Below are 24476 nucleotides of genomic sequence, written 5' to 3'. Positions count from 1 at the left end.
TATTTTGGCAAAAATTACATTTTCTTTTCGTTCAGGTTTTTTTTTTTTTTTTTTGAGGAAAAGAAAGATCAGTATTCAAATATTCAAAAGAACAGCATTTGTTTTAGATAGAAATCTTATATAAAATTACAAATGTCTTTAATGTCTCTTTTAATCTATTTGATGCATTCCTGCTGAGTAAAAGTATTATACATTTAATACAAGCAAAATTGGACATAGTTTTACAATCACTCAGTTTTACAGTTTTACACTCAGTTTTACAATCACTCAATTTAGTATTTTCTCTTCTAAAGAGACAGGTAAAAAAAAATGGTCTATAAAAAAGATGTGATGAAAGGTTCTGTCATTCACCTTGAGTTAAATTACCATGACATCATGCAGGCGGTGTAATATATATTGCATTGTGTCCCACTACGCAAAATTAATATTGACAGTTGGACTGTTCCAAAAAAAAAAAAAAAAAACATATATGGATCAGAAAACATTCTTTCATCATCCTTGTCTCCCACAATATGCAATGGTCATGTTGTGAAGTAGAGTATTCAGAAACTACTTTAAACAGAAATACTGTGGTAGGTTACATAATTATCTAAACAGCATGATACCCTCAACTTCATTCCTTTAAAAACTGATAAGTTTGTTATCACTGGTTATTTGAATAATTGCACATTTTGATATAAACTAGTGAGCTCATGTGTTTTAATAAAAATAATAATGCATTAGCACGTGAATTCACCTAGATGTCACTGTCCAACTGATGCAATAGTAGAGTGCATTCATACTGGCCATTATTTTTCATCCCATTTTTTTTTTTTACTTTTCTAAATACAAGTACAAATAAAGTTTTTAGCTTTCTTTAGATTCTTCCATATTGGATGTAAATACATCCTAATCATAAATCCTCATTATACTCCGTGGTGGAGCCAGAGGGGTGTCCAGGGTGGATTATTATTATTATCGTCATCATAAATATGTAAAACAGTTGAGTACCATTTATCTGAAAAAGGTTTTGTAAGATTATACACTATACTATTCAAAAGCTTGGAGTCAGATTATTTATTATTATTTATTTTATTTTATTTTTTTATGAAAGAAATTATAGATATTAATACTTTTATTTAGCAAAGATGCTGATCAAAACTGATCAAAAGTGATGATTGTGACAATCAAAGTAGTGTCCTAACCTCACAGTTGCTAAATAAAATTAGTTAACTAGAAGAAACTAGAGACTAGAGATTGAATTATATCCTAACACAGGAAATTTGACTATAGCCTACATAGATTCAGACTAAAAATACATGTACAAAAAAATGTATCTCATTCAATTCTCCTTCTCTACTCACTATAGAAATATGCTATTGTGTTTTTAATTGTTAATGTTGTAAAGAAAGATGTGTTCAGTAGATTGCAGCACATTACAATACATTTTTGTATAATTGTAATGCTAGATAAATAGAACAACCCACATGCTATTAGCTGACCAAAATGTGTCATTTTGATCTGGATGCTTGTTATCCATGCTTATGTTTTCTTTAAAATAATGCCTAAACAAGAATATGTAAATGGTATCGTTAGACTCACTCTGGATTTCTGTTCCTGTTTTATTAGATCTTTCACAAATCAGACATGAGTCATGTTAAAATATAGGCGTCTCATTATCATCATTCATTATATAATTAACACTCAGGAAGTAGGTTAGCATTAGCAATCAAGATAGGAAACTTCAGACCTTAGACCTTAGAGTCAAAACAGGGCAGTTCTCCCAGACACTAGATCAGATAAGCAGCAGTCTATAAAAGAGGCTGCGAGGGGCTCATGAAAGCTAAAAGAGAGAGCTTGAGACACACTTGGGTTGCCTTCAATTCTGAATTATGGCCTTTAGCAGAGAGAGCAAAGGTAAGACAATCAATGACATGACATACCGAGTTTTATTCTGCACATTTTGACCATGACTATTAAGAGGCTGAGATGAAAAGTTTTGATTTTAAATGTAAATAAGAATGAATTAAAACATTTGTTGTGTTCTTGTATGTCCTTTTAAAGGGGGGGTGAAATGCTATTTCATGCATACTGAGTTTTTTTACACTGTTAAAGAGTTGGATTCCCATGCTAAACATGGACAAAGTTAAAAAAATTAAGTTGTACGTTTGAAGGAGTATTTCTGTTCCAAAAATACTCCTTCCGGTTTGTCACAAGTTTCGGAAAGTTTTTCTCGAGTATGGCTCTGTGTGACGTTAGATGGAGCGGAATTTCCTTATATGGGTCTTAAGGGCACTTCTCCCGGAAGAGCGCGCGCTCTTTACTAGAGAAGAAGAAGAGCGCGCGCTCCCATATAGCACAGCACTGAGAGCACAACAGACTTCACTGATCAGAGCGAGAGCGTCGCGAAAAGTCACAAAAGAAGTGTGTTTTTGGTTGCCAGGGCAAGACAACCCTGCACAGATTACCAAAGAAAAAACAGCATTAAGGGACCAGTGGATGGAGTTTATTTTTACAGAGCATCAACGGAGTTGTGCAAGTGTTTGTGTTTGTTCCCTGCATTTCGAAGATGCTTGTTTTACAACAAGGCCCAATTTGACGACGGATTTGCATATCGTTTATTTCTTAAGGATGATGCAGTCCCAACGAAAAAGGGTCACGATCGTGTGTTGGAACCGCAGGCGGTGAGTAAAATTGCTTAAAATATCTCTGCCTCCTTGTTAGTGCGTCCGCCTCCCATCGGAGACCCGGGTTCGAGCCCCGCTCGGAGCGAGTCGTTGCTGCTGCTGCTCTCATTCAGTTTCAGCCTCGGGATCTGATTCTGGATCATAAATATACGGCTGAATCTGACTATTAGCCATGGTTTGTTTTGGATGATGGTTTTTTTCCTCAAGGTAATGTCACAGCTTCCAAACGCTCTCTACGCAAAAGCCTACTGCCGCTCGTGATTCTTTTGCTCCGCCCACACGTCACGCCTCCAGTCGGTCGTGTTTTTCCGGGAAAAATCGGTACAGACTATCTTTCTCTTATGAATATAATAAAACTAAAGACTTTTTGGAGTTATGAAGGATGCAGTACTACTCTATAGGTACTCAAGATTAACAGGATATTGAGTGAAAACGAGCATTTCACCCCCCCCTTTAAGTTAAACATAGCCTAATATATCTGCCCAGAATTGAGTTCTGCTGTTAGGGACTGAAATGTGGCAGACGAGACAACGTAACTACAGAAGCTTTTTCTTAATTTGACGTTAAATGCCATTTTGCGAAATTCATTTACTTACTAAAATAGCAGCTTGCCTCTTTCTCTTATCATTGTTACCATAGCAACCAGAGAGAGACTAACTGTGTTACATTCAGACCGGTATCGTATTACAACACAAAATCTAATGGTAGCCATTGTGACTGTGCAGTTTAAGCATGTCATACAGCATACAGACCAGTGCGACCTAGGTTATTTAAGGTTGGTGCACTATGTACAGGAGCTGGCAGCTTTACCATCGACTCAGCAGCAAACGAGTCAGAGGAGAATACAGGAGCATTCATTTAAATGTGCCACAGCTTCGGATAGAAAAGGAAAGAAAATAAAATGTATGTGCGATCTGGTTAAAGAGCTGTGTGGGAACAGTAGCCTATGGCCATTCCACTGAGCGAAAACAGTTTGTGTGTGTGTGTGTGTGTGTGTGTGTGTGCTTGAATAGACCAATTTCATGTAGACGTCACTCGCAGCTGTGCATTATGGTGGCAGAAACACACGGTAACCAGTGGAGTGAAACGGGAAATATACACACAATAAGATATTCTAAAAACAGTACATAATGTACTGTTGTGCCCCTTGGATGCAGGGGCAGATTTAGTGAATTAGGGGCCCCAAGTAAATATAGGAATGGGGCCCTATACAATTGCACACATTCACCTAGATCAACCTTGAGGTTTTTGTCATGATGCTTTCTGTTGCACAATGGTGTCACATTGTTGTATCCAATATTTCTACCTTTTTTATGTACATGTTATAATGGGATTCTTTAATTAACATTTATAAATTTAGCAGACACTCTTATTATTTAATGTTGTAGACCACAAAATAATAATTGATTTACCATTGAGATAGAAGTTTTAACAAAAAACGAAATAAGTTATAAAATGATAAACCTCAAAACCGAACCTTTAAACCCTTTTTTTTTTTTTAAATCAGAATCAGAAGTATTTTTAATTTAGGGGTGTCAATTAATTAAAATATATAATCACGATTTATCGCATGATTAACATGAGTTAACTTGTGAATATCACAATTTAATTTAATTTAACACATTTTATCTGTTCTAAATGTCAGTGTCATTGTTCTGTGCCAAGATGCACACCTGTAAAATTTTGTCTAAGGCATTTTTATAAAAGTTGCTTAAATATCTTAATTTAACTAAGGCCTAGTCGTGGCTTTAGATAAGACCCGTTTGTGAAATGAGGCCTTCAAGATTTTAATCTAATCAACATGGGCATGGACAAATATGGATGCCTTTGTTACGGATCACTCAGAGACAGAGGAGTAACAGATGAAGATGTTATTTGTTTAAAGACACAAGCAGAGGAGCAGGTAGTGAGGAGTGGATGGGTGTTGGGATCCGTGCCGGGAAGGTAGTGACCACACACACGCACCGTTGGGGCTTTGAGGACTTCGGAGGCTATCCTTAGAGAGAAGGATGGAAGAGGAGTCTTCGGAAGTTATCCTTAGAGAGAAGATGGAAGAGGAGTCATCAGAGGTTATCCTTGGAGAGAAGGTAAAGAGGAGTTAGTCCTTATAGTTAGCGCACAGGAATGATCTTGTCGCGAACATGACCGGACAATGACTGGGTGCGTGTGTGTGGCTTTTATAGTGCTGTGGTGGATGACTGGTGATGAGGATCAGGTGGTGATGGTTTAGTACTCAGGTGAGGGTGTGCGCTGTGATGTGTGGAGGTGGAACCTGGCTTGTTTGTAACAGTACCCCCCTCCCCAAGGCCCGCTCCTGAGGGCCGGGGACCCCGACGACGTGGTGGGCGTCCTCTTCCCCTGGGAGCAGGTCGGCGGGGGTGTCTGGAGTGGAAGGTATCCAGTAAGGCGGGATCCAAGATGTCGTTGCGTGGGACCCAAGAACGTTCCTCTGGACCGTATCCTTCCCAGTCCACTAAGTATTCCAGCTGCCCACCACGCCGCCGGGAGTCCAGGATGTCCTTGACTGAGTAGGCTGCGCCGTCATCTAGGAGAAGAGGAGGGGGGGCTTCCATCTCGCCAGGTTCTGTGGAGGGAAGAACAGAAGGATGGTGAGGTTTCAGGAGTGAGACATGGAATGTGGGGTGAATCCGGTATTCAGGGAGAAGCTGGAGTTTGTAGGTGACCGGATTGATCTGCTGGGTGATAGTGAACGGGCCAATCAATCTGGGACTGAGCTTCCGGCAAGGTAGACGCAGGCGGATGTCCCGGGTAGACAGCCAGACCTTCTGACTGGGTTGATACTGGGGAGCCTCTGAACGGCGAAGGTCGGCTGCCGTCCTGCGTCTGCGGAGGTGTGACTAGGTGTGACCACGGAAGTGGGGGACGGGCAGAGGATGGAGTTTGCCAGATGGTAGATGGCAAGGACTTTTGGACATGGTGCAGCTGGTACATCCACTCACGTACCTCCTGACATCCGAGGCCATGTTGGGCCACCAGAAGCATTCCTGTAGCAACGAGAGGGTTTCATTGACCCCCGGGTGACCAGTGCCAAGTGATGTATAGGTGGAGTGGATGAGTGGAGTGCGCCGTGTCCTAGGAATGTATTGGTGTCCTGGTGGGCAACCCGGCGGGGTGTTGTTGGGAGCTTCGGCTGGAGGTAGAGTCTCTGCTGACCAGGTGATAGGGGCGACTATGACCTTGTCCGGGAGGATGGGTTCGGGATTCTCTGACTTTTCTTCGGGCGCATAACATCTGGACAGAGCATCGGCCTTTACATTCTTAGCCCCAGGGTGGTAGGAGATGGAGAACTGGAAGCAGGTGAAGAATAGCGCCCAGCGTGCTTGTCTGGGATTGAGTCTCTTGGCTGCTCTAAGGTATTCCAGATTTTTGTGGTCTGTGAGCACTTGAAAAGGTTGTTTGGCTCCCTCCAGCCAATGTCTCCACTCCTCCAGAACGAGCTTGATGGCGAGTAGCTCCCTATTCCCAATGTCATAATTTACCTCCGCCGGGTTGAGTTTCCTGGAGAAGAAGGCACATGGATGGAGGCGACTGGGCGTCGCCTGCTGCTGGGATAGGACTGCTCCCACTCCGGTGGTAGAGACGTCCACTTCCACCACGAATGGTAACTCGGGGTTTGGATGCACGAGGAGTGGGGCGGTCGTGAAGGCCAGCTTCAAGGCCTGGAAGGCTTCGGTAGAGGCAGGAGTCCATGACAGGGACTTGGGCTTCTGGTGAAGGAGGTTGGTTAGAGGACTGGTGATGGTACTAAAATTCTGAATGAATCGTCTATAAAAGTTGACGAAGCCAAGGAATCGCTGCAGTTCCTTTATAGTGGTAGGAATGGCCCAGTCCCTGACGGCGCTTACCTTCTCCTCGTCCATCCGGATGCCACTGCGGTCGATGGTATATCCAAGGAACTGCACTGAGGGTTGATGGAATGAACATTTCTCCGCTTTCAGATAGAGCTGGTAGTCCCTCAGGCGTTGCAGGATCTCCGCAACGTGGCATTGATGTTCTGCCTGGCTCCGGGAGTATATCAAGATGTCATCGATATAGACTAGGACGAACTGATAGAGGAAATCCCGGAGCACCTCATGAATGAAGTCCTGGAATATGGAGGGGGCGTTTACAAGCCCATACGGCATAACACAGTACTCGTAGTGACCAGTAGGGGTGATGAAGGCGGTCTTCCACTCGTCCCCCTCACGTATCCGGATGAGGTTATACGCGCTGCGGAGGTCCAACTTGGTAAACACAGTGGCACCACGGAGATGTTCTAGGGCCGCTGGGACGAGGGGAAAAGGATATCGGAACTTCTGAGTTATCTTGTTAAGGGCTCTATAATCGATACATGGCTGTAAACCTCCATCCTTCTTGGCCACAAAGAAGAAACTGGAAGCAGCAGGGGAGGTAGATGGGCGGATGTATCCTTGAGCCAGCACCTCCCTGATGTACTCCTCCATGGCCTTCTCCTCGGGAACGGATAGGGGATGAATCTGTCCCTTTGGTACTGGTTCACCCGTCAGCAGATCTATTGCACAGTCCCACGGCCGGTGTGGAGGCAGCTTGGAGACCCGCTTCGGGCAGAAGACATCACTGAAGGGGGCGTAGCACTGGGGTATGGAGATGGACTGGTTCTCAACAGGGCTTTCAATGGAGGTGGAGTAGACTGGTAGTGGTTCAGGGAGACGTTCCACAGGGACAGGACAGCCGGAGATACATGATTGAAAGCAGCCTTCGCCCCACTTCAGGATTTCCCCGGTCCTCCAGGAGATCACTGGGTTGTGCTGCTCCAACCATGGGCGCCCTAGGATAACGTCAGCGGTGGAATCCTCCAGAACCAGCAGATGGATGTCCTCGTGATGAAGAAGTCCTGTCTGAAGGGAGATAGGGCCCACGCAGTGGCGTACATATTTCTTGCTTAGCGGCCTGCGGGTGATTGTGTGGATTGTGTGGTAGGTGGCCGGCGTGGCCGTGGTTGGGAGCCTGAGAGTAGAGGGTGCGGATATGAGGTTGCCAACTGACCCAGAATCGAGAAGGGCGGAAACTGGAAGAGACACATCAGCCGCAAGAAGTGTCACAACAGTGGTTTCATCTTGTATCATGAAGGAAGGATGGCACTCACCATGGGACGAGGATGACGAACGGGGCACCCAGCTATGGTATGCCCCGCAGCTGCACAGTACAGACAAAGATTCTGGGCCAGCCGTCTTTGACGCTCCGCCATAGTGAGGCGGTATGAATCCACTAACATGGGCTCGTTGGCTGGTTCTGGGGAGCTGACGTTCTCTGGTCGGCAGAGCGGTGTGGAGGAATGCGCCTGGCCCTGGTGCAGGAAGCCTAAGCACGACTGCATATGAGTGGCGAAGCGGATGGACAGCTGGATGAATTGCTCGAGGCCGATGGTATCCTTGTATGCAGCTAGATGCAACCGCACTCTGGGTTCCAGTCCTTGGCGATAGGTAGTGAGCAGGGCCTGTTAGTTCCACCCACTGGAGGCCGCCAGAGTTCTGAACTGCAAGGCATAATCATTGACAGACATTTTCCCTTGTTTCAAATTATATAGTCTCTCACCTATCGAGGAGTCCCAGTTTGTCGAAAAATTCCCGGAAATGTTCAACGAAGCTAGAATATGACTGGGTTACAGGGTTATTCTGAGTCCAGAGAGAATCTGCCCACTGCAATGCCTTGCCCTGTAACTCGGAAATAATGAAAGCTATCTTGGATCGGTCCGTTGGATATGAGAGCGGTTGCATCTCCAGGACCAGTGAACACTGAAGCCGGAAACCGCTACATTCCTCCACCAAACCAGAGTAGGGCGCTGGCCTGGCCATGGGACTGGTGTGCACGGCAGGTGAAGGAGGGATGACGGGATCAGCGGAAGTGCTCGCTGGTGGTGGGGATGCTGGTGCTGACATGAGTGTCCGACGGAGTGCATCAACTAATTCCTGGAAGGGGTCCGTGAGGCTCATGCTTGCGTCTCTCGGTGCTGGTCCGGTCATCTGTTACGGATCACTCAGAGACACAGGAGTAACAGATGAAGATGTTATTTATTTAGAGACACAAGCAGAGGAGCAGGTAGTGAGGAGTGGATGGGTGTTGGGATCCGTGCCGGGAAGGTAGTGACCACACACACGCACCGTTGGGGCTTTGAGGACTATGGAGGCTATCCTTAGAGAGAAGGATGGAAGAGGAGTCTTCGGAAGTTATCCTTAGAGAGAAGATGGAAGAGGAGTCTTCAGAGGTTATCCTTGGAGAGAAGGTAAAGAGGAGTTAGTCCTTATAGTTAGCGCACAGGAATAATCTTGTCGCGAACGTGACCGGACAATGACTGGGTGCGTGTGTGTGGCTTTTATAGTGCTGTGGTGGATGACTGGTGATGAGGATCAGGTGGTGATGGTTTAGTACTCAGGTGAGGGTGTGCGCTGTGATTGTGTGGAGGTGGAACCTGGCGTGTTTGTAACAGCCTTATGTGATATATTTTTATTATTAGTGAAACCATAGTTAACAGAGCATGAAGAGTAGACATGTTTCACAGGTCGTTGTTTTTCAAAGAACTTGTTCATGTCTATTAGACACATGAAAAAACAAACAAACAAACAAACAAAAAACATGGAAATACCACATTCTTATTTCTTATCTTTCTTTGAACTGAGCAATTTACTTACAGTACACATCCTGTTAGTATTTCTGCAAGACAGGGGAGCTCACTTCTTCTGAACATGCAAAATCTACATTTATCATTTATTATTGCATAACAATATAGTTGGCCACAGATTACCCAGAAAGTGAAGACCGAGGTGGCATGAGCAAAAGTGTTCTCACAAGCAATCACACTGCAAACCTACAGGATAAAAAACAAAGATAAAGGGATCAAACCACCACAGAATCCCAGCCACCTCACCACCGCCATCCACACAGTGAGGGCAAATCAGATATAAAAACACATCAATTAAATAAAATGCACTCACTATAAATACTACAAGTAATGTAAAAACATTAATAGCTCCCTTTATATTAAACAATACCACTAACATCCACGATTTTGGGAAAGTCAGGTAACCATCAGTCAGGAAATAATCCAGCCACAACACTAAAACAGAGAAGAAGAATAGCATTAAAACAAACTCAACAAACAAACATTAATATTACAAAACTACTACCTCCTTTATCTGCACATCATATGTTCAGTTCTCAACGAAGCTCCAGCAGTATTTAATGTAACTGCTTAACTGCTGCCATTCTTTTAAAGTGCTATATCTGCCACAACATCAATTCATACATTAAATACAATCAATAAAAGTAGCGAAGTAGTGAGAGAGCACCTCTCACAAACAAATCGCATTGCCAACCATTCTTTTAAAAGTTCTAAATCCATCACAACATTCCAGAAATCATAAGAAGAAGCGATAGAGCAAAGAATCTTCACTACTTCCTGATATAATGCCAGGGCTGCTGGGACTTTGTGTGCCCAAAACATGGTCCCATTACACTTGATTAAATGACTGATTTATATACTTAAACAATGATCTATAATAGAGAACTGGATTGCTCATGACTCCATGAAAGTGATGGCGCAGAATGCAGAACACGAATTCTGAGTATGGGTCACAATACTTGACTGTATGTTTTGTCAATTATTTCTCCTTCCTCTGTTTTGTCTAAACCGCTTCCCGGATACTTCTGGGTTTTTTCTTTGGCCACTGCTTAGCAGTCCATGCGTGATGGGTATAAGCAATGCACTCTCATTGAATCGAGAATCACTCTTACCATGTGTTGGCGATCCTCTGGCTCTGGCCTCTCATGAGCATAAATCACTCTTTTAAGAGTGGGCCTCAATAGCCGAGTTTCCCCTGTAGGGCCAAAAGCGGGCATTCTAATGCGTGCCAGGGCCAGTAGCGTTTGCACTGTCACTTCTGGGGCTTGATCGTGCCTCGTCTGTGCTTCCTCTGGGCCAATGGCCCGGGTTTTTTGGCTCGACGCCATTCATTTCAGAAACCTTAAAGTTGTAACAGCAGCATTAAAAACATTTTAAAATAAGTTGAACTCACTTTCAGTCAGCAGCGAGTGTTTGAAATAACTTGATCTGATGTGGATTTTAATCAGCATACAAGGCAGAAATATTTATATGTCGTTAAAAGACTGTGTCTAGGCATTAACATTACCACAGTAAACATGGTAAATATGACCGCTGAAGAAATCAGACGTCAGCTTCTTATTCTCTATCACAATTGTGTATTTATTTAGTATCATATTTCATCTTTCATAAGTCTTGTGTCGTTTAGTTTTTGTTCTGGAGCTTTAATAAAAATATAGAACTGATCATTCTTTCTAAATGTGTTGTATATAGGCTATTGTGACTTCAATAAATAGATGCTTTTGGATTTAAATATTTAACAAAGCATGCAAACAAACAGCAGCTTTTATCGTGTTCGTTTTGTGATCGCGCTTGTTCCAGTGACTTATTTCTTATTAGTTTTCTGATAACTTCTCTTTGTTGGTGAAATGGTGGGGTTGTATGACATTGTTCCCGAGAGGCGTGTAAAGGGTAGGTTTTGACCTGATGGTGGAAATACAGCACTGGTTTGGCCTCGGTGCTACAGGTTCAAGAATATTAGCCCCACCCGGTCCATTTTAAGCCATGGCTCGCACTGGCCCAACAGTGGAAAAGTGGCAATTTTGTCCCATGGCACTCGGAACCTGTCCATCCAACTGCTCTTCTAACATTGCAGGTCAAATACAGTGCTGGATGAAGCAACATTTTCTGATTCAGGTGAAGAGGTGGCTGATTCAAGACTTGAGTCTGTATACAGATAAAAAAGGATACACAGAACAAGAAGGAAATTTAATAATGTTAAGCGACAAAATATTTGAAAAAGTTGACAATTACATCTGTTCAAAGATGGGAAATTAAATAAAAATGCACCTATAGTGAAAATCTTAGCTTTTTTGAAGAAATTGTATTTTTTCTGCATTGAATAGGTGAGAACAGATGTGCAATATCTTCTTCCTTGAAAAATCATTTGGGTCCTCCACACCTAACTTGGACACCAACTCAACCACCAACATTTCCAATTTCTTTCCATCTAGTTGTGGTAGTACTGCCATTTTTCACTTATTTTTTACCTGTAACACACAGAATATTGCAAGGCAATCAATTGGAAACCGAACTGATTATATGCAGGTAATGGATAGTAATCTGCAAGACTGTCCACAGTCAGACACACATAGCAAGCATCATTAGGCCCATAAAATGAAAAGTGTTTTTCTTGGGCGAATTGGTTCTCAAATTATCTGTCTCACTGGGTTCAACGTGTAAGATTTGAAAACCGCTTCTCCCATTCTCTCCCAGTTACCAAGGGTGTCCCCCAAGGCTCCATCCTTGGCCCTACACTTTTCTTAATTTATATTAATAATATTCCCCAGGCAGTTGGTAATTCATTCATTCAATTATATGCTGTTGGTACAATCCTTTATGCCACAGGTTGCTCTACTGAGGCTGTTCAACCTACCCTGCAAGATAGCTTTTTCCAACTACAGCAGTCTTTTACACATCTCAAACTCACTCTCCATACCTCCAAAACAAAAATAATGTGGTTTTACCTTAAGGGTACTACGCCTCGTCCTGCCCTTAACATCACTACCTGCAAGAGGACTATTCTAGAACAAGTCACTGCATATAACTACTTGGGCATCTGGTTGGAAACTTCACTTTCTTTCACCATTCACATATCAAAGCTGCAATCAAAGGTCAAAGCCAAGCTTCAGAAACCGCTCTTCCTTACAGAAACCGCTCTTCATTCACCAGCTCTGCCATGGGGATAATGTCACTGTGCCTGGTCTGTGTATCCCTGGGTGTCCACTAGTGGTCTCACTTCCCCATTTAGTCTCCCCACTGCAGGTACTTCATTTCCCACAACCCTTTGTCTGTAGTCATCAGTGTTAATTGCACACCTGTTAATTGCACTCAGCTGTTCCCACTTTTCATCGTTTTCACCTGTCCATATATATACCCTGTTTGTTTCTATCATAACCAGTCCCTGGTTTATGTCACCCTGCTTTTTCGTGTTCCCTAGTGTTTTTCGTGTTTCTAGTTTTTGGACTGCCCTTCTGATATTGACCTTTTGCCTGATTGGATTATGATTTTTTTTGGATTCCCCTAATAAAACACTGCAACTGGATCTTTCTGTTTGTGTGTGCATTCGTGACAGTATTATGAGAAATAGCTTACACTTCAAAGGCTATTTAATTGATCAAATATAAGCACTGCAAGTTTCAAAGTCAGGTGCTGCTTTGTTTTGTTTAATGAAATTACAGAGAAATGGTTATATTCTTGGCGACCTGCTGGCAGAGAATTAATTTCCATTTTTTTCAATATGCCGTTCTCCTATTTGATAGACCAAAGGGAAAAAACTACCTTTATTTTTACTCAGGAAACCGCAGTTGTGTGAACTGGTTGATCATCAAGAATATAATGTATTATAAAACTCTAAAGATATAGCCTACACTAAGATATATTTATATTACTAAATGAATAGGCCTATAATTGTTTGACGACAATTGTTTCAAATAATATCAAAAATATAATAATATAATATAAAAAGAAAAATCTGGTGGGTTGTCTTTCACAATCCACAAGTGTTATGAAATTTGGCATGTACATTTGTACATCTTCTAACATGGTTGGTTGAGAAATAAAAAGCTTAAAAGATTTTTGGCCAAACATACAACATGCCAGAAACATTATCATCACTCCAGTAATGATACAATCTTAAGATCTTCAGTATTTGCATATTTAAATCCAGGCGTGACTTATTTTTGGCCAAGCCAATCCACTGTTGTTTCATTTATAATTTTTCTGTAGTCTATACAATATTCAATGCAATTACATCAGAAGTAAATGTAATTAAATGACAGAAAAATTAAGAGTAACTACCTACTTCCTTATTTTTTTAAAGGAACACTCCGACTTTTTGGGACTTTAGCTTATTCGCAGTATCCCCCAGAGTTCGATAAGTCCATACATACCTTTTTCATTTCTGTGCGTTCTGTAAGTGTTATTTGACGCACCCACCGCTAGCCTAGCTTTAGCACAAAGACTAGATGTAAATGGATACTGTTAGCATAGTAATCCCAATAAGTGACAAAATAATGCAAACATTTTCCTATTTACATGTTGTGATCTGTATAGTCACAGCGTGTAAAAATAACAAGGCTATATGAGACAGAGGCCATTTTTAATCGTATAATTACTGGGAACTATATTCTCACTAGGCGTAGGAGCACAGCTAACGTTACTTGGGCGGAGTGGCTACTTGGGCAAAGTGATTAGCGCAGCACCCAAGGCGCGCCGTGGTGATGAGCAGAGTGTTCGCTCAGAGTTGGAGTAATAGAGTCAGCAATTACTAGATAGTACATTTATGGTGTACAATCATGGGTGTTTGCTGTGTTGTAAAGAGCTGCGACAATAAACAGATGAGACCATGTAATACTATGATGTTTCATAGAATTTTTTGTAGTGTAAGCTTTAACCTGTGGTAACCCTTCATAACAGATAACCACGGTGGGACACTTCCTTCCATCCCAATACTCATATATATGAGGATTTTTTTATTTTATAAGATTAATATTTTTTTATTTATATATGTTTCTGATTATTCTGAAATGAGAAGAAATATGTGAAGAAATCATTGTCATTGAAGGCATAGTTGATGAAGAGGCAAAAGAACAATGTCAGAAACAAAAGCACAAAATGAAAATACCAAAAATATGAAAATCAAAAATATTATAAAACACAAAAAGAATCCAAAATCTGAAGCTGCTCTCAGCCCCGAGGCACCGTTAGGTAAAATATTTCAATGTGTTGTAAAATGGAATGATTGTAAATTAAAGAAAACAAGTTTCTTATCATCTTCTAATTTCTGGTTTATACTATAGAAGTGGACCTTGACACCATTGAAGGCACAGTAGAGTCTACTGGTGATTCTGAAGTGAGATGTCAGAAACAAAAATTCATAATCAAAATATCAGAAAAAATTAAAATTCTTGACTTCAAGAAACGGCAGAAGAATTCAAAATCCCCTGGAACTCCATCAGGTATAGTATAGCTGGTAGGGAAAAATGCCCTGTAAACATAATCAAAAAGTAAATATTTCCCAGATATTTTTTTTCTTATTTGTTTTGCAATTAGATGTCTTCATTTCACACATGATATTTTCCACTCAAGTTTAAATACATCTTTATACATAAAAATGCATTAAACAGCTGCTATATTTTAATATGGGTCTCTTGCAAAATGATCACTATTTTAGAGAATATTTGGCATTAAAAAGTTTGAAAACTCCTTCTATGCCATACACATGAGAATTAGCTAAGGATTAATATATCTGATAAGACAAGTTAATATAATGTAGATATCTTCTCATATAATGCAGTGGAATTGGATTTCAAAGAGAACCTTGAGCAGAACCGTTTGGCTGAAGCACAGCAACAGCTGGTGAAAGCTGAGGAATGTCTCTTTGGTTCAAAAGAAGTGGGCAGGACAGAAGATGAGGAAGACAAGCTTCATATTGACTATGAGATCTTTATTTTGCACCTGAGGTTGGCCATCTATGACTCCTTCAGTGAGGACAGCAAGGAGACGCTCAAGAGTGCTTTGACTTCAATACTTAAAGAGGAGGCACAGGACAGACGCTGGATGGAAGTTTCCGAGGATCAACGCCCAAAATGGAGGCCCACGGGGTGCAGACAGATCCATGACACATTACTCCAGACTACCGTGGAGGAACGAATGAAGAATGCAGATGAAGAGGAGAATAATACAGATATACTGTCTACCTCCTTGAAGAGAGAGGTGTTCCGAATGGGCAAAATAGTGCAGAAAGATCTGCTCAGAGTGGTCCGAAATCTGAGAGAGTGTTACCCACCGGACTTTGACATCTGCAGAACATATGCTCAGCTCTACCATCAAACCTTTTCCACCAGACTTCAAGAGCTTGCCAGATCCAAAATCAGTTCTGAGGACTGCCTCTATATATTAAGTTGGATTGTGGAGTACTACCCAAAGTAATGGCCAGTAAACAACATTAATCCTTTAAAAGCATGCTGTTTTACATACATTTTCAGATTCATAAATGTTAATGTTCTTTCATTTTCTTTTTTAGAGACGTATTGAAGCATAAAGAACTAGAGGAGCACATCAACAGTTCATCACTTGGACCTCTGTTACCCGAAGAAGACCTTAAGAGATTAGAGGAACAGTACTTTTCCTACAAAGAGGTTATTCAGTACATCAACAATGTTTTTTTGCAAATGGTTTTATATATATACAGTGCCAACCACTTATATTGGCACCCTTGGTAAATATGAGCAAAGGTAGCTGTGAAAATAAATCTGCATATTTAATCTTTTTGATTTTTCATAAAAAAAAATGCACAAAAGTCCAAGTTTATTTATAAAGCACTTTTTTAGAAACAGCGTGTGTTTACGAAAGTTATGTACAAGCATGAATAAGACAATATGACAAATAAAATACCAAATTAAATAAATATTATATATATATATATATATATATATATATATATATATATATATATATATATATATATATATATATATATATATCAACCTATCATTGAAGTAAAACAATTTAAATTGGGGAAAAACTCACATTGTGAAATAAATGTTTTTCTCCAATGGCTGTTGGCCACAATTATTGGCACCCATATACAGTTTTATTAGTAATATATCTCTGAAGTATATTCCCATTCTGTTTTACAGTGTTTTTTTCTTCAGTACACCAGGGTGACTAGGAGCATGAAATTCTCCAGCCATTACTTGCTGATTCACAGGATTATAATATAAATGGAAGGACACACAGGCTAAATTCTCTAAACAGTTCTAATGTTTAGAACAAGATTGTTGAGCTTCACAAAATAGAAAGCAGCTGTTTGAAGCATTAGCTAAGCATTAAAAATTCCCAAACCCACAGATGGGTTTGGTGCAAACAGGGATAAAAGTACCCCATGCACACAGTTAAATATACTACTGTTCTCTAAACTCATCCGGCATTCCAGGAAGAAACTCAGAGCTGTTATCTTGGGAAAAGGATGTTGTAATAATTGGTTGCCATTAATAGTGGCTAATGTGAACTAGTGAAAAAGATTTATTTCATAATAATTGTTTTACTTCGGTGATAGGTTTGATTTTTTTATTTTATGGAATGAAAGATCAAAAGGATAAAAATGCAGATTTATTTTCACTTTTAATTTTAAATGATAATTCCTATTGCTTATTTTCTCTCATCAGAATGAGATCAGAAACTGGTTATCCAATGCTTTAGAGAAAGAAGCGGAAAAATGGAGTGATGGCATCGAGCCAGAGCTGATGGACGGATACTACTTCAGTAGCCTTGCTGTTGATGTTTTACCAGTATGTTATGGGCTCTATTGACTCTCTATCCATCACCTTATTTAGTTATAAATGTTGGTATACTCAAACTAAGTCAGAAAAAGGTGGTTTATGGGGTTTAGCATTATAGAAGTGTCTTTTTTTTCTTCAGCTTGTTGATGGGGCTGTAAAAGATGTCAACACATTTCTGAGTTGTGAAAGTAAAGCCCGGAGTTTTCTAAACCAGCTGGACAGCTTTCTTCAGAGGTACATAACTAGTCACTAGTCACATTCTCACATAAGTATAATAATAAAATTGACATGCCTTTCCTTTTTTTTTTTCAATTGCAGCTATAAGACAAGTCTGGAGGAGTTGGTCAAAAGAAAACAAGAAAACATTCCTAAAACTCTCTTTGCTAATCTGGTTAATATTTACCAGTTTAGGTGAGTTTGATTGATTACTGAAAAAAAAAATAGTTCTGCCTTACTGCAGACATTCTGTATAATTTAAAACTAAAATTGAATTCTGAAAAGTGTACATTTTTAATTGATTAAATATGCTTTTAAAGTTATTATAAATGAATCTATAGAATAATTCATCATGTTATTCATACTTGAATTTAAATCATTCAGATACAATTTTATTTTATTTAAACTAGAGCTTCATACTACTGTCATAATTACAATAAAATTGTACCAACAATTATTTCTCTATATCTTCAGGGATTATGTACAAAAACCAGAACATCCTTTCACAGAGGACACTAGAAAAGCTTGCCTTTCCACATTAGCAGATCTCAAAAACATTTGTCACAGATACTTCCTCAGTCATATTCACACAGAACTGAAGGTAAAGAACAAAACATCATGTAAAGTTAATGTACTTATTTACCTTGAGATACTGCCCCATCAACATTTTGAATCTCATTTTTTTTTTTTTATAAAATGGCCAATGAGGAAGTGTTTAGTATAGTTTATCCAGATATCACAATTTAAAAGTCAGCATTTGATACTACAGCAATTTAACAAAGTTGGATTTTGCCGAGTAGTTCATGCATCACAGATTTGGGCTACTTTATCACTGTCACTGATAACAGGATGTTATCATGTCGGCGTTGCTGGTTGAACCGTCCCCAATAATGTTATTTTAGCACCCAGAATGTGATTTTTACTGGCCGTCTCCCCTTGAAATGTGGTTTGTTTGGGCTAGTTTTGCTGTGAACACCTGGCAACCCTTTCTGCAAAGCAGGTAACGTTATTATTACTAACATAGCGGATTCATCGAAAAATACATTGACATCGTATATTCAAGAGAAAATAATAACTTCATCTGATTTTTAAGTCAGTAAAATAGCCATTGAACGCCTTATTAACTGTAGTTTCCCAACTATTGACGTTTCTCTCACTGGACTTGTCTGTTTGTGTGTGTAGGTGATGTAAAAGAGCAAAGCAGGCATTTGGACCAAAGCACTGTGAGGCAAGGGAGGGGGAGACTAAAAAACGTTCTAAACTTAAAACGCATTTTTACCCCGTTTGTGTTGTTTTACTACACATACAATTATTTAAACATTATTATTTACAATACACAGTGTGTTTTTTTTTATCATCATTTTAAGGGAGACAACTCTCAGATGTGGGGGTCCTATCCCCCCACCCCTGGGATTTACGCCTATTTCTGGAACAGAATTTCAACAAATATTTTTTTAAACACAGATGTCTTCAGTTAGATACATTACATAATAAGCTTTACATTCATATTTATGATGTTTCTTTTAATATTAACTTCTTTAATTAAATCGTACATTTTGAAAATAACCCATTTGTTTATCTGCACAGCCGCTGTACCGTAAACTGTGGACTCAAGTTTGGTTCGCTGGACATTGTGAGGTTGTGGAGGAGCTGGTGAAGGCGCTTGAGAGTAACATAGACAATTTCAAAGAGCTAAAGTCTGTCTGCAGAGAGGTCAGAACCACTTTTGCAGCAAATTTAATTTCTGACAGTCTTATAACATGATGTTAATAGACGTGTCATTTTATTTTTGGTCTCTATAATCTGGTGTGTTTATTTTATTGTTTTAAAATACAATTATAGATATATGAAGAGTGTGTATCTGTGTGTTTATAGGAGCTAGTGACTGAGCTGCATTTAGAAGTAATGGTTGAATATGTGAGGCGAATGATGAAGAGTAAACTGAAACTGAAAGACAAAGAGCAGCAAGAAGCAGCTGCTGAGTTCATCTGCCACGACAGGAACAAAATCTGCTCTATGTTTGCAAAGGTGGTGGGATCATATCCAGACCCACACAACAATGTATGCATGAACACTGCAGAGGATCCATTGGTGAGCAAAATGTCAGGGGTGAACTATTCCCTTGATCAATGTTTTATCTATATTTAGATCTTATAATGAAGTTTTGATGTAAATATGTTTGTTTCATGTGTCTTTAACTCAGTTGTTCTCGTTGGGAAATTATTAAAGCCCTAGAGAGGCTTGTAGGGTTAATTAGTTAAAATGGTTTGAAAAATTTACATTTACTGTAAAACATTTACAGTGCGTGGCTGACAGTAACATAAAGTAGTGTGGTACTATTATTTTTAAACACAATATGACAATTAGTCTAAAGCCCTATTCCCACAGGATTAGTATTATCAAGTGACCTTGAGTCATTTGTCTGTGATTTTAATCCCGTGCGAATCGTCCATGTCTGTAATTTGTAAAATGAAAATTCCCACTCAAATGACCTACCATATCTTTCGCCCAACACCAAGTTCCTGTGATAACATTAGTCCCGTGCGAATCGACATCTCTGTGATTTGGCCAGCATTTGGCAGGTCGTACAGTACATAATTTTTTCCAGGTTTTTGTTTGATGTCCGCCTTTTTATACATCTTTTGTGAAGAATGGAGCTGCGTTGGAGTGTTTGAAAGAAGATTTTAAGGTTAATGTTTTACTAATAAATCAAGCATAAAGCTTGGGATATTATTGTGCTGAAACTTAAATGACAACAGCGCACCAGACTATATTAGTTTCTTTCTTTTAAAGGTCCCGTTTTACGTGCTTTATTTGTGTTAACAGTGTGCAATTTAACATGTGAAAATAAAATACACTTACCGGTTGTGGTCTATAAACATTGCCTTCTCCAGACAAAGAGGGAACTGCTTCATCTTTCAAGAATAATCTTTGCGCGAATCCGACATTAAACTGATTGAGATTGAGGAAGCTGTCCTCAGCAAAATGTGCTGCACATAGTTTTACATGTGGATTATAATTTTCGGGAACCGAGTTAAACCTAAATTGTAACCATTGATCTCCAAGTACAGCGTCCCTCGGAAGCCCAAACAAAGATGATTGGAGATTAAACAAATCAAACTTTAATAATCAAAATAAACACAAAACAGCGCGGCAGCCCCTCACGGCCGACTGCCATGCACAAACAAAATTAAAACACAAACTAAAATCCTTGCATCTCCTCCGTGGGACTCGAGACTGGTGGGTAGAGCAGGTGTCGCTCATCTCCAATCACTCCACCGGCCTCGCCCCATTCCCACGGCTCTTAGCCCCGCCCCACTCGTCACATACCCCCATCGCCCCTCGCAAGCCAGGGGGTACTCTCGAGATGTCCCCTCTTGGCGGACAGCATGACACTCCTCCACCGCCCGGTGGATGGTGACTGCTCCTTTGATTTTGGGCAGCCGGCAGGAGTCCCCCGTTCCCCGCTCCTCCCCATTCTTGGTGGATGGCAGCAGGCTCCAGCCCCCTGGCTAACGGTGCCGACTCCTCCGTTTCCTCACGGATGGCAGCCGCCCCTCCATATCAAGGGCGGCCGGCAGCGAGCTCGCCCGTCCCCGGCAACTCACTCCAGCCCACCGCCTCGAGCGTCCATGGTGGCACACTCCCTCGCCTGCTCGATGGCACCGCGGATTCACCACAGGGGTGAGGGATCTTCAGCAGCGCATCCCTCCTTCTCCCTGGCTTCGGCACCAATGTAACGCATTAAATTTCATAATCTTCGGGAAGAAGGAGGCGGGAACCAGCGGACAATCAAATCAAACTTTAATAATCAAATAAACACAAAACAGTGCAGCAGCCCCTCACGGCCGACTGCCGCGCACAAACAACACCAAAACACAAACTAAAATCCAGGCCTGGTCCTCTCTCCTCTGTCACTGTCGTCGCTCCTGTTTTATATCCTTCCATCTCCCATTCTCACGGCTCTCGGCCCCGCCCCACTCGTCACAAACGGGACCTTTAAATCCATCTAGAATGGGACTCTCAAAGTCTTGACATCCGGGTATTCGGGAGATAAGTCAGTAAATTTGAGTAAAATCACAGGCTTTGCTTATCCTGTGCGACTGCACCACATGAAATTCAGATCACACAAAAAAAAAAAATCACACAAAGTCCCTAGATAATACTAAAAGACAAAATATGGCCATATTTACTGTATTCTCTTTGTTTGAAACAGCATAAAGAATTGTGGGAAAGCAGAGGGAAATTATGATGCCACATTAAAACTGAGTTTTCTAAATCAGGTACCATTCTCATCTCTAGGGATGCAGAAAGGAATGGTTCTGTCAAATACTGCCCAAATTATCAGAGATTCTGAGACTGCAGGATCCTGGGAGTTTACAACTTGAGATTGTTACTCTGGCAAGAGACTATCCTGACATGAGGTAAGTCTGTTAGATAGGAACTGGCAAGATGCAGTTATTTTACCTTTGAGGAAGAGATTATTCGGTTGTTAAGTGATGACGTAAGAAGCGCTGTTTCCGGGTCCAAGCTTCAACTCACTTCACTTGAGAATACGACCTCAGCAGCCGTTTATGAGCACTGTTTATTCATATTATTCATTTAAGCTAAACGCTTTCAAACTTACGGTTTACACTACAGTCTCCCTGCTCACAGCTCCCAAACACAAATAATTTTTTAATATTTTTTTTTTAATATTTATATCTTCATTGTCTGGCTACCTGGGACTTCGGTATGGAGTTAAAGGTTAAGATTATAACTTTTTCGCTAATATTCTATCACATTGTGAGTTTATATTAGCACCTTTTGTTGTTTTCTCATGGTAACTGATAGAGCGTTTGGACACGGAAGCGCTGCTACGTGACGTCAGACTTAACAAGCGAATAGCAAAATATCTTCTTTTCACTCTTGTTCTTTATACAAATATGTACTTATAATATGCAGTTTCAGTATAGATGCCACTAGCTAATGAAAGATGAGTTTATAATTTGATGATCAGTCTAACAGTGTGATTTTTGTTTCATCAATATTCTTCACTAGTGAGCAGCATATTATTGCTCTCCTAAACCTGAAGACCAACCTTTCAAGCTCAGATCTGCGCAGGATCAAAAAGTGTCTGAGTGAAAACAGAGGCACACTGGACACTCTGGAGTCCTCTACTTCCTTACTCACTAAAAAATTCAGCAAATGGAAAATCATCTAAATGCCCTGTTACATCTATTGCTAATGTTAAAATACTGTGATATCTTTGTTGTTATGTAATATTTATTATTAAAACACTCATGGTATTATCAACTGATTTCACACTGTTTTCCAAAAATCCTCAAATTCCTTCTTCTTTACTTATCAAATGGAAAATCATCTGAATGCCCTGTAACGTATATAGCTAATGATACAAAATCAGTATTATCCGTTCATCTATCCATTTTTCATACCCTCTGCAGGGTCGTGGAGGGATGGAGTCTGAACGGATGGCCAGTATAATCAGTATTATTTTATGTAATATTTATTATGAAAACTCATCAGACTGTTACAAGTCATTTTATTCTGTTACAAAACTAATTTTACAGTATTGTTCAAAAATAAGGTCAAGAACAATGTGTTTGGAAAGTTGTCAAAAACATTTTGAATATGGCAGACCATTACAAGTTTATATATATATATATTGCACTGAATTTGTGTAAAACCATTTGAGAAAACCTATAAAATGCCATAAAACTAAATGGTAGAATCAAGTGTATATTTATAATGTAAGTGCTCAGTCTGAATGCATGTTCAAAGCTCTCAAAATTTATTTAAATATAATTCGATGCTCTGTAAAAATAAACTCCGTCCACTGGTCCCTTAATGTTTTTTTTTTTTTGGTAATCTGTGCAGGGTTGTCTTGCCCTCGCAACCAAAAACACACTTCTTTTATGACAATTCCCTCTCACTCTGATCAGTGAATGTCTCTGCTCTGGGGAGCGTGCGCTCTTCCGGCAGAAGTGCCCTTAGGACCCATATAAGGAAATTCCGCTCCATCTAACGTCACACAGACGCATAAAGAATGTCTTCTTTTCACTCTCATTCTTCATATCTACAATATGCAGTTTCAGTATAGATGCCACTAGCCAAATAAAAGATGAATGCAATGAATACAAAGGATTGTGGGTGATTGAAGGTCATGGAGGACACATCCCATGCACCCTTCAAATTCAGCTGAATGAAGGACACCAAACGAAGGCTGTCTTCCAAGGATCCTTCCGATTGAGATTTCCTTCAGAGACATGGCAGCCGAGATATGAAGCCTTCGGAGGATGTAGCCTTCCGTTTGAGAAGCACTGATCCTGCCGATAATTTGAAATGAAAGGATTAAACAACTTTTTCAACATGGAAAAAAGAACACTGAAAGACTAAGCAATAAACTCACTGGCAAAAATTGTCTTTAATATCCAGCTTGTATGGGAATTTGGCATATATTGCATTCTTTTTAGTTTCTCTCCTTTCTCACTGTATATTTTTGTTCATTTTTTCATTCCTTGAAACAGATTATGTGCTTGTTACAATCATGGACTTTTAGTTTGTTGTCGTTCCTCTTCTTTTCCTGTTTTGATAGGGGTGTTTCTCAAATGGAAGGCTGCATCCTCTGAAGGCTGCATATCCCGGCTTCTACGTCATCAAACATCACTGAAGGCCATCTGTCTTGGTTCATGGGCTCACTGACTCTGCCTTTATTCCATTCGGAAGGGCTCACCCCTATGCCTTTATCCCTTCAAAGGGTTTACCCTCCAGAGTGAGAGCTTTGAAGGGTGTAGGAAACCAAACAACTGTTTCCTGAACTGCTCTTCTGCGTCATCATCCATTTCCCCCACTGAGGCACCATCTTCATGCAAAGAATCTGTGCAAAGGATCATGGGAGCCTGAAGAGTTCATCAGTTGTACCCTTCAAAATCCTTCATTCCGAAGGGACCTTTTGATGTAGCCTGTTTTGAGAACTTTGGTTTGGAACAACCCTTAAATATGGCGGCCATTATTGTTTTTACTCCAAAGTGCCCTTCAGAGGATGATATATCCTGTTTGGAATGCACAGCCATTCTTGCTCTCTCTCTCTGGGTGTGTGGGATGTCATTAGCTCAGCCATTCAATGTCTGTGCTTTTCATCCTGTGTTGTCAGATTGTTTGTTGTTGTTACAG

General features: G+C 40.4%; 1 protein-coding gene across 2 annotated transcripts; it reads left to right on the top strand.

Moving 5' to 3' along the window:
* The first annotated feature begins 1868 nt into the window (after positions 1–1868).
* LOC113063232 (tumor necrosis factor alpha-induced protein 2-like) lies at positions 1869–22596 on the top strand. 2 transcript variants are annotated; one of them, XM_026233477.1, is made up of 12 exons: positions 1869–1896; positions 14604–14762; positions 15101–15731; positions 15830–15944; positions 16974–17096; positions 17227–17321; positions 17406–17498; positions 17778–17904; positions 18891–19016; positions 19179–19394; positions 21606–21727; positions 22344–22596. In XM_026233477.1, the coding sequence occupies exons 1-12, from the start codon at positions 1872–1874 to the stop codon at positions 22504–22506; spliced, it is 1995 nt and encodes a 664-aa protein (XP_026089262.1). In that variant the 5' UTR covers positions 1869–1871; the 3' UTR covers positions 22507–22596. The 2 variants fall into 2 exon arrangements, with proteins under 2 accessions (XP_026089262.1, XP_026089263.1); XM_026233478.1 differs by having other exon boundaries at positions 21587–21727.
* Positions 22597–24476: the final 1880 nt, after the last annotated feature.

This window comes from Carassius auratus, chromosome 45 (assembly GCF_003368295.1).
Source record: "Carassius auratus strain Wakin chromosome 45, ASM336829v1, whole genome shotgun sequence".
Lineage (NCBI taxonomy): Eukaryota > Metazoa > Chordata > Actinopteri > Cypriniformes > Cyprinidae > Carassius > Carassius auratus.
This window is presented reverse-complemented; position numbering and strand designations above follow the sequence as displayed.

Bases quoted from the DNA above. Each gene is read 5' to 3' on its own strand.
- LOC113063232 (XM_026233477.1), top strand. From the start codon at position 1,872: ATGGCCTTTAGCAGAGAGAGCAAAG. The intron at 17,499-17,777 runs GTGAGTTTGATT...CTATATCTTCAG, and splicing joins GTTAATATTTACCAGTTTAG to GGATTATGTACAAAAACCAG. The intron at 21,728-22,343 runs GTAAGTCTGTTA...ATTCTTCACTAG, and splicing joins AGAGACTATCCTGACATGAG to TGAGCAGCATATTATTGCTC.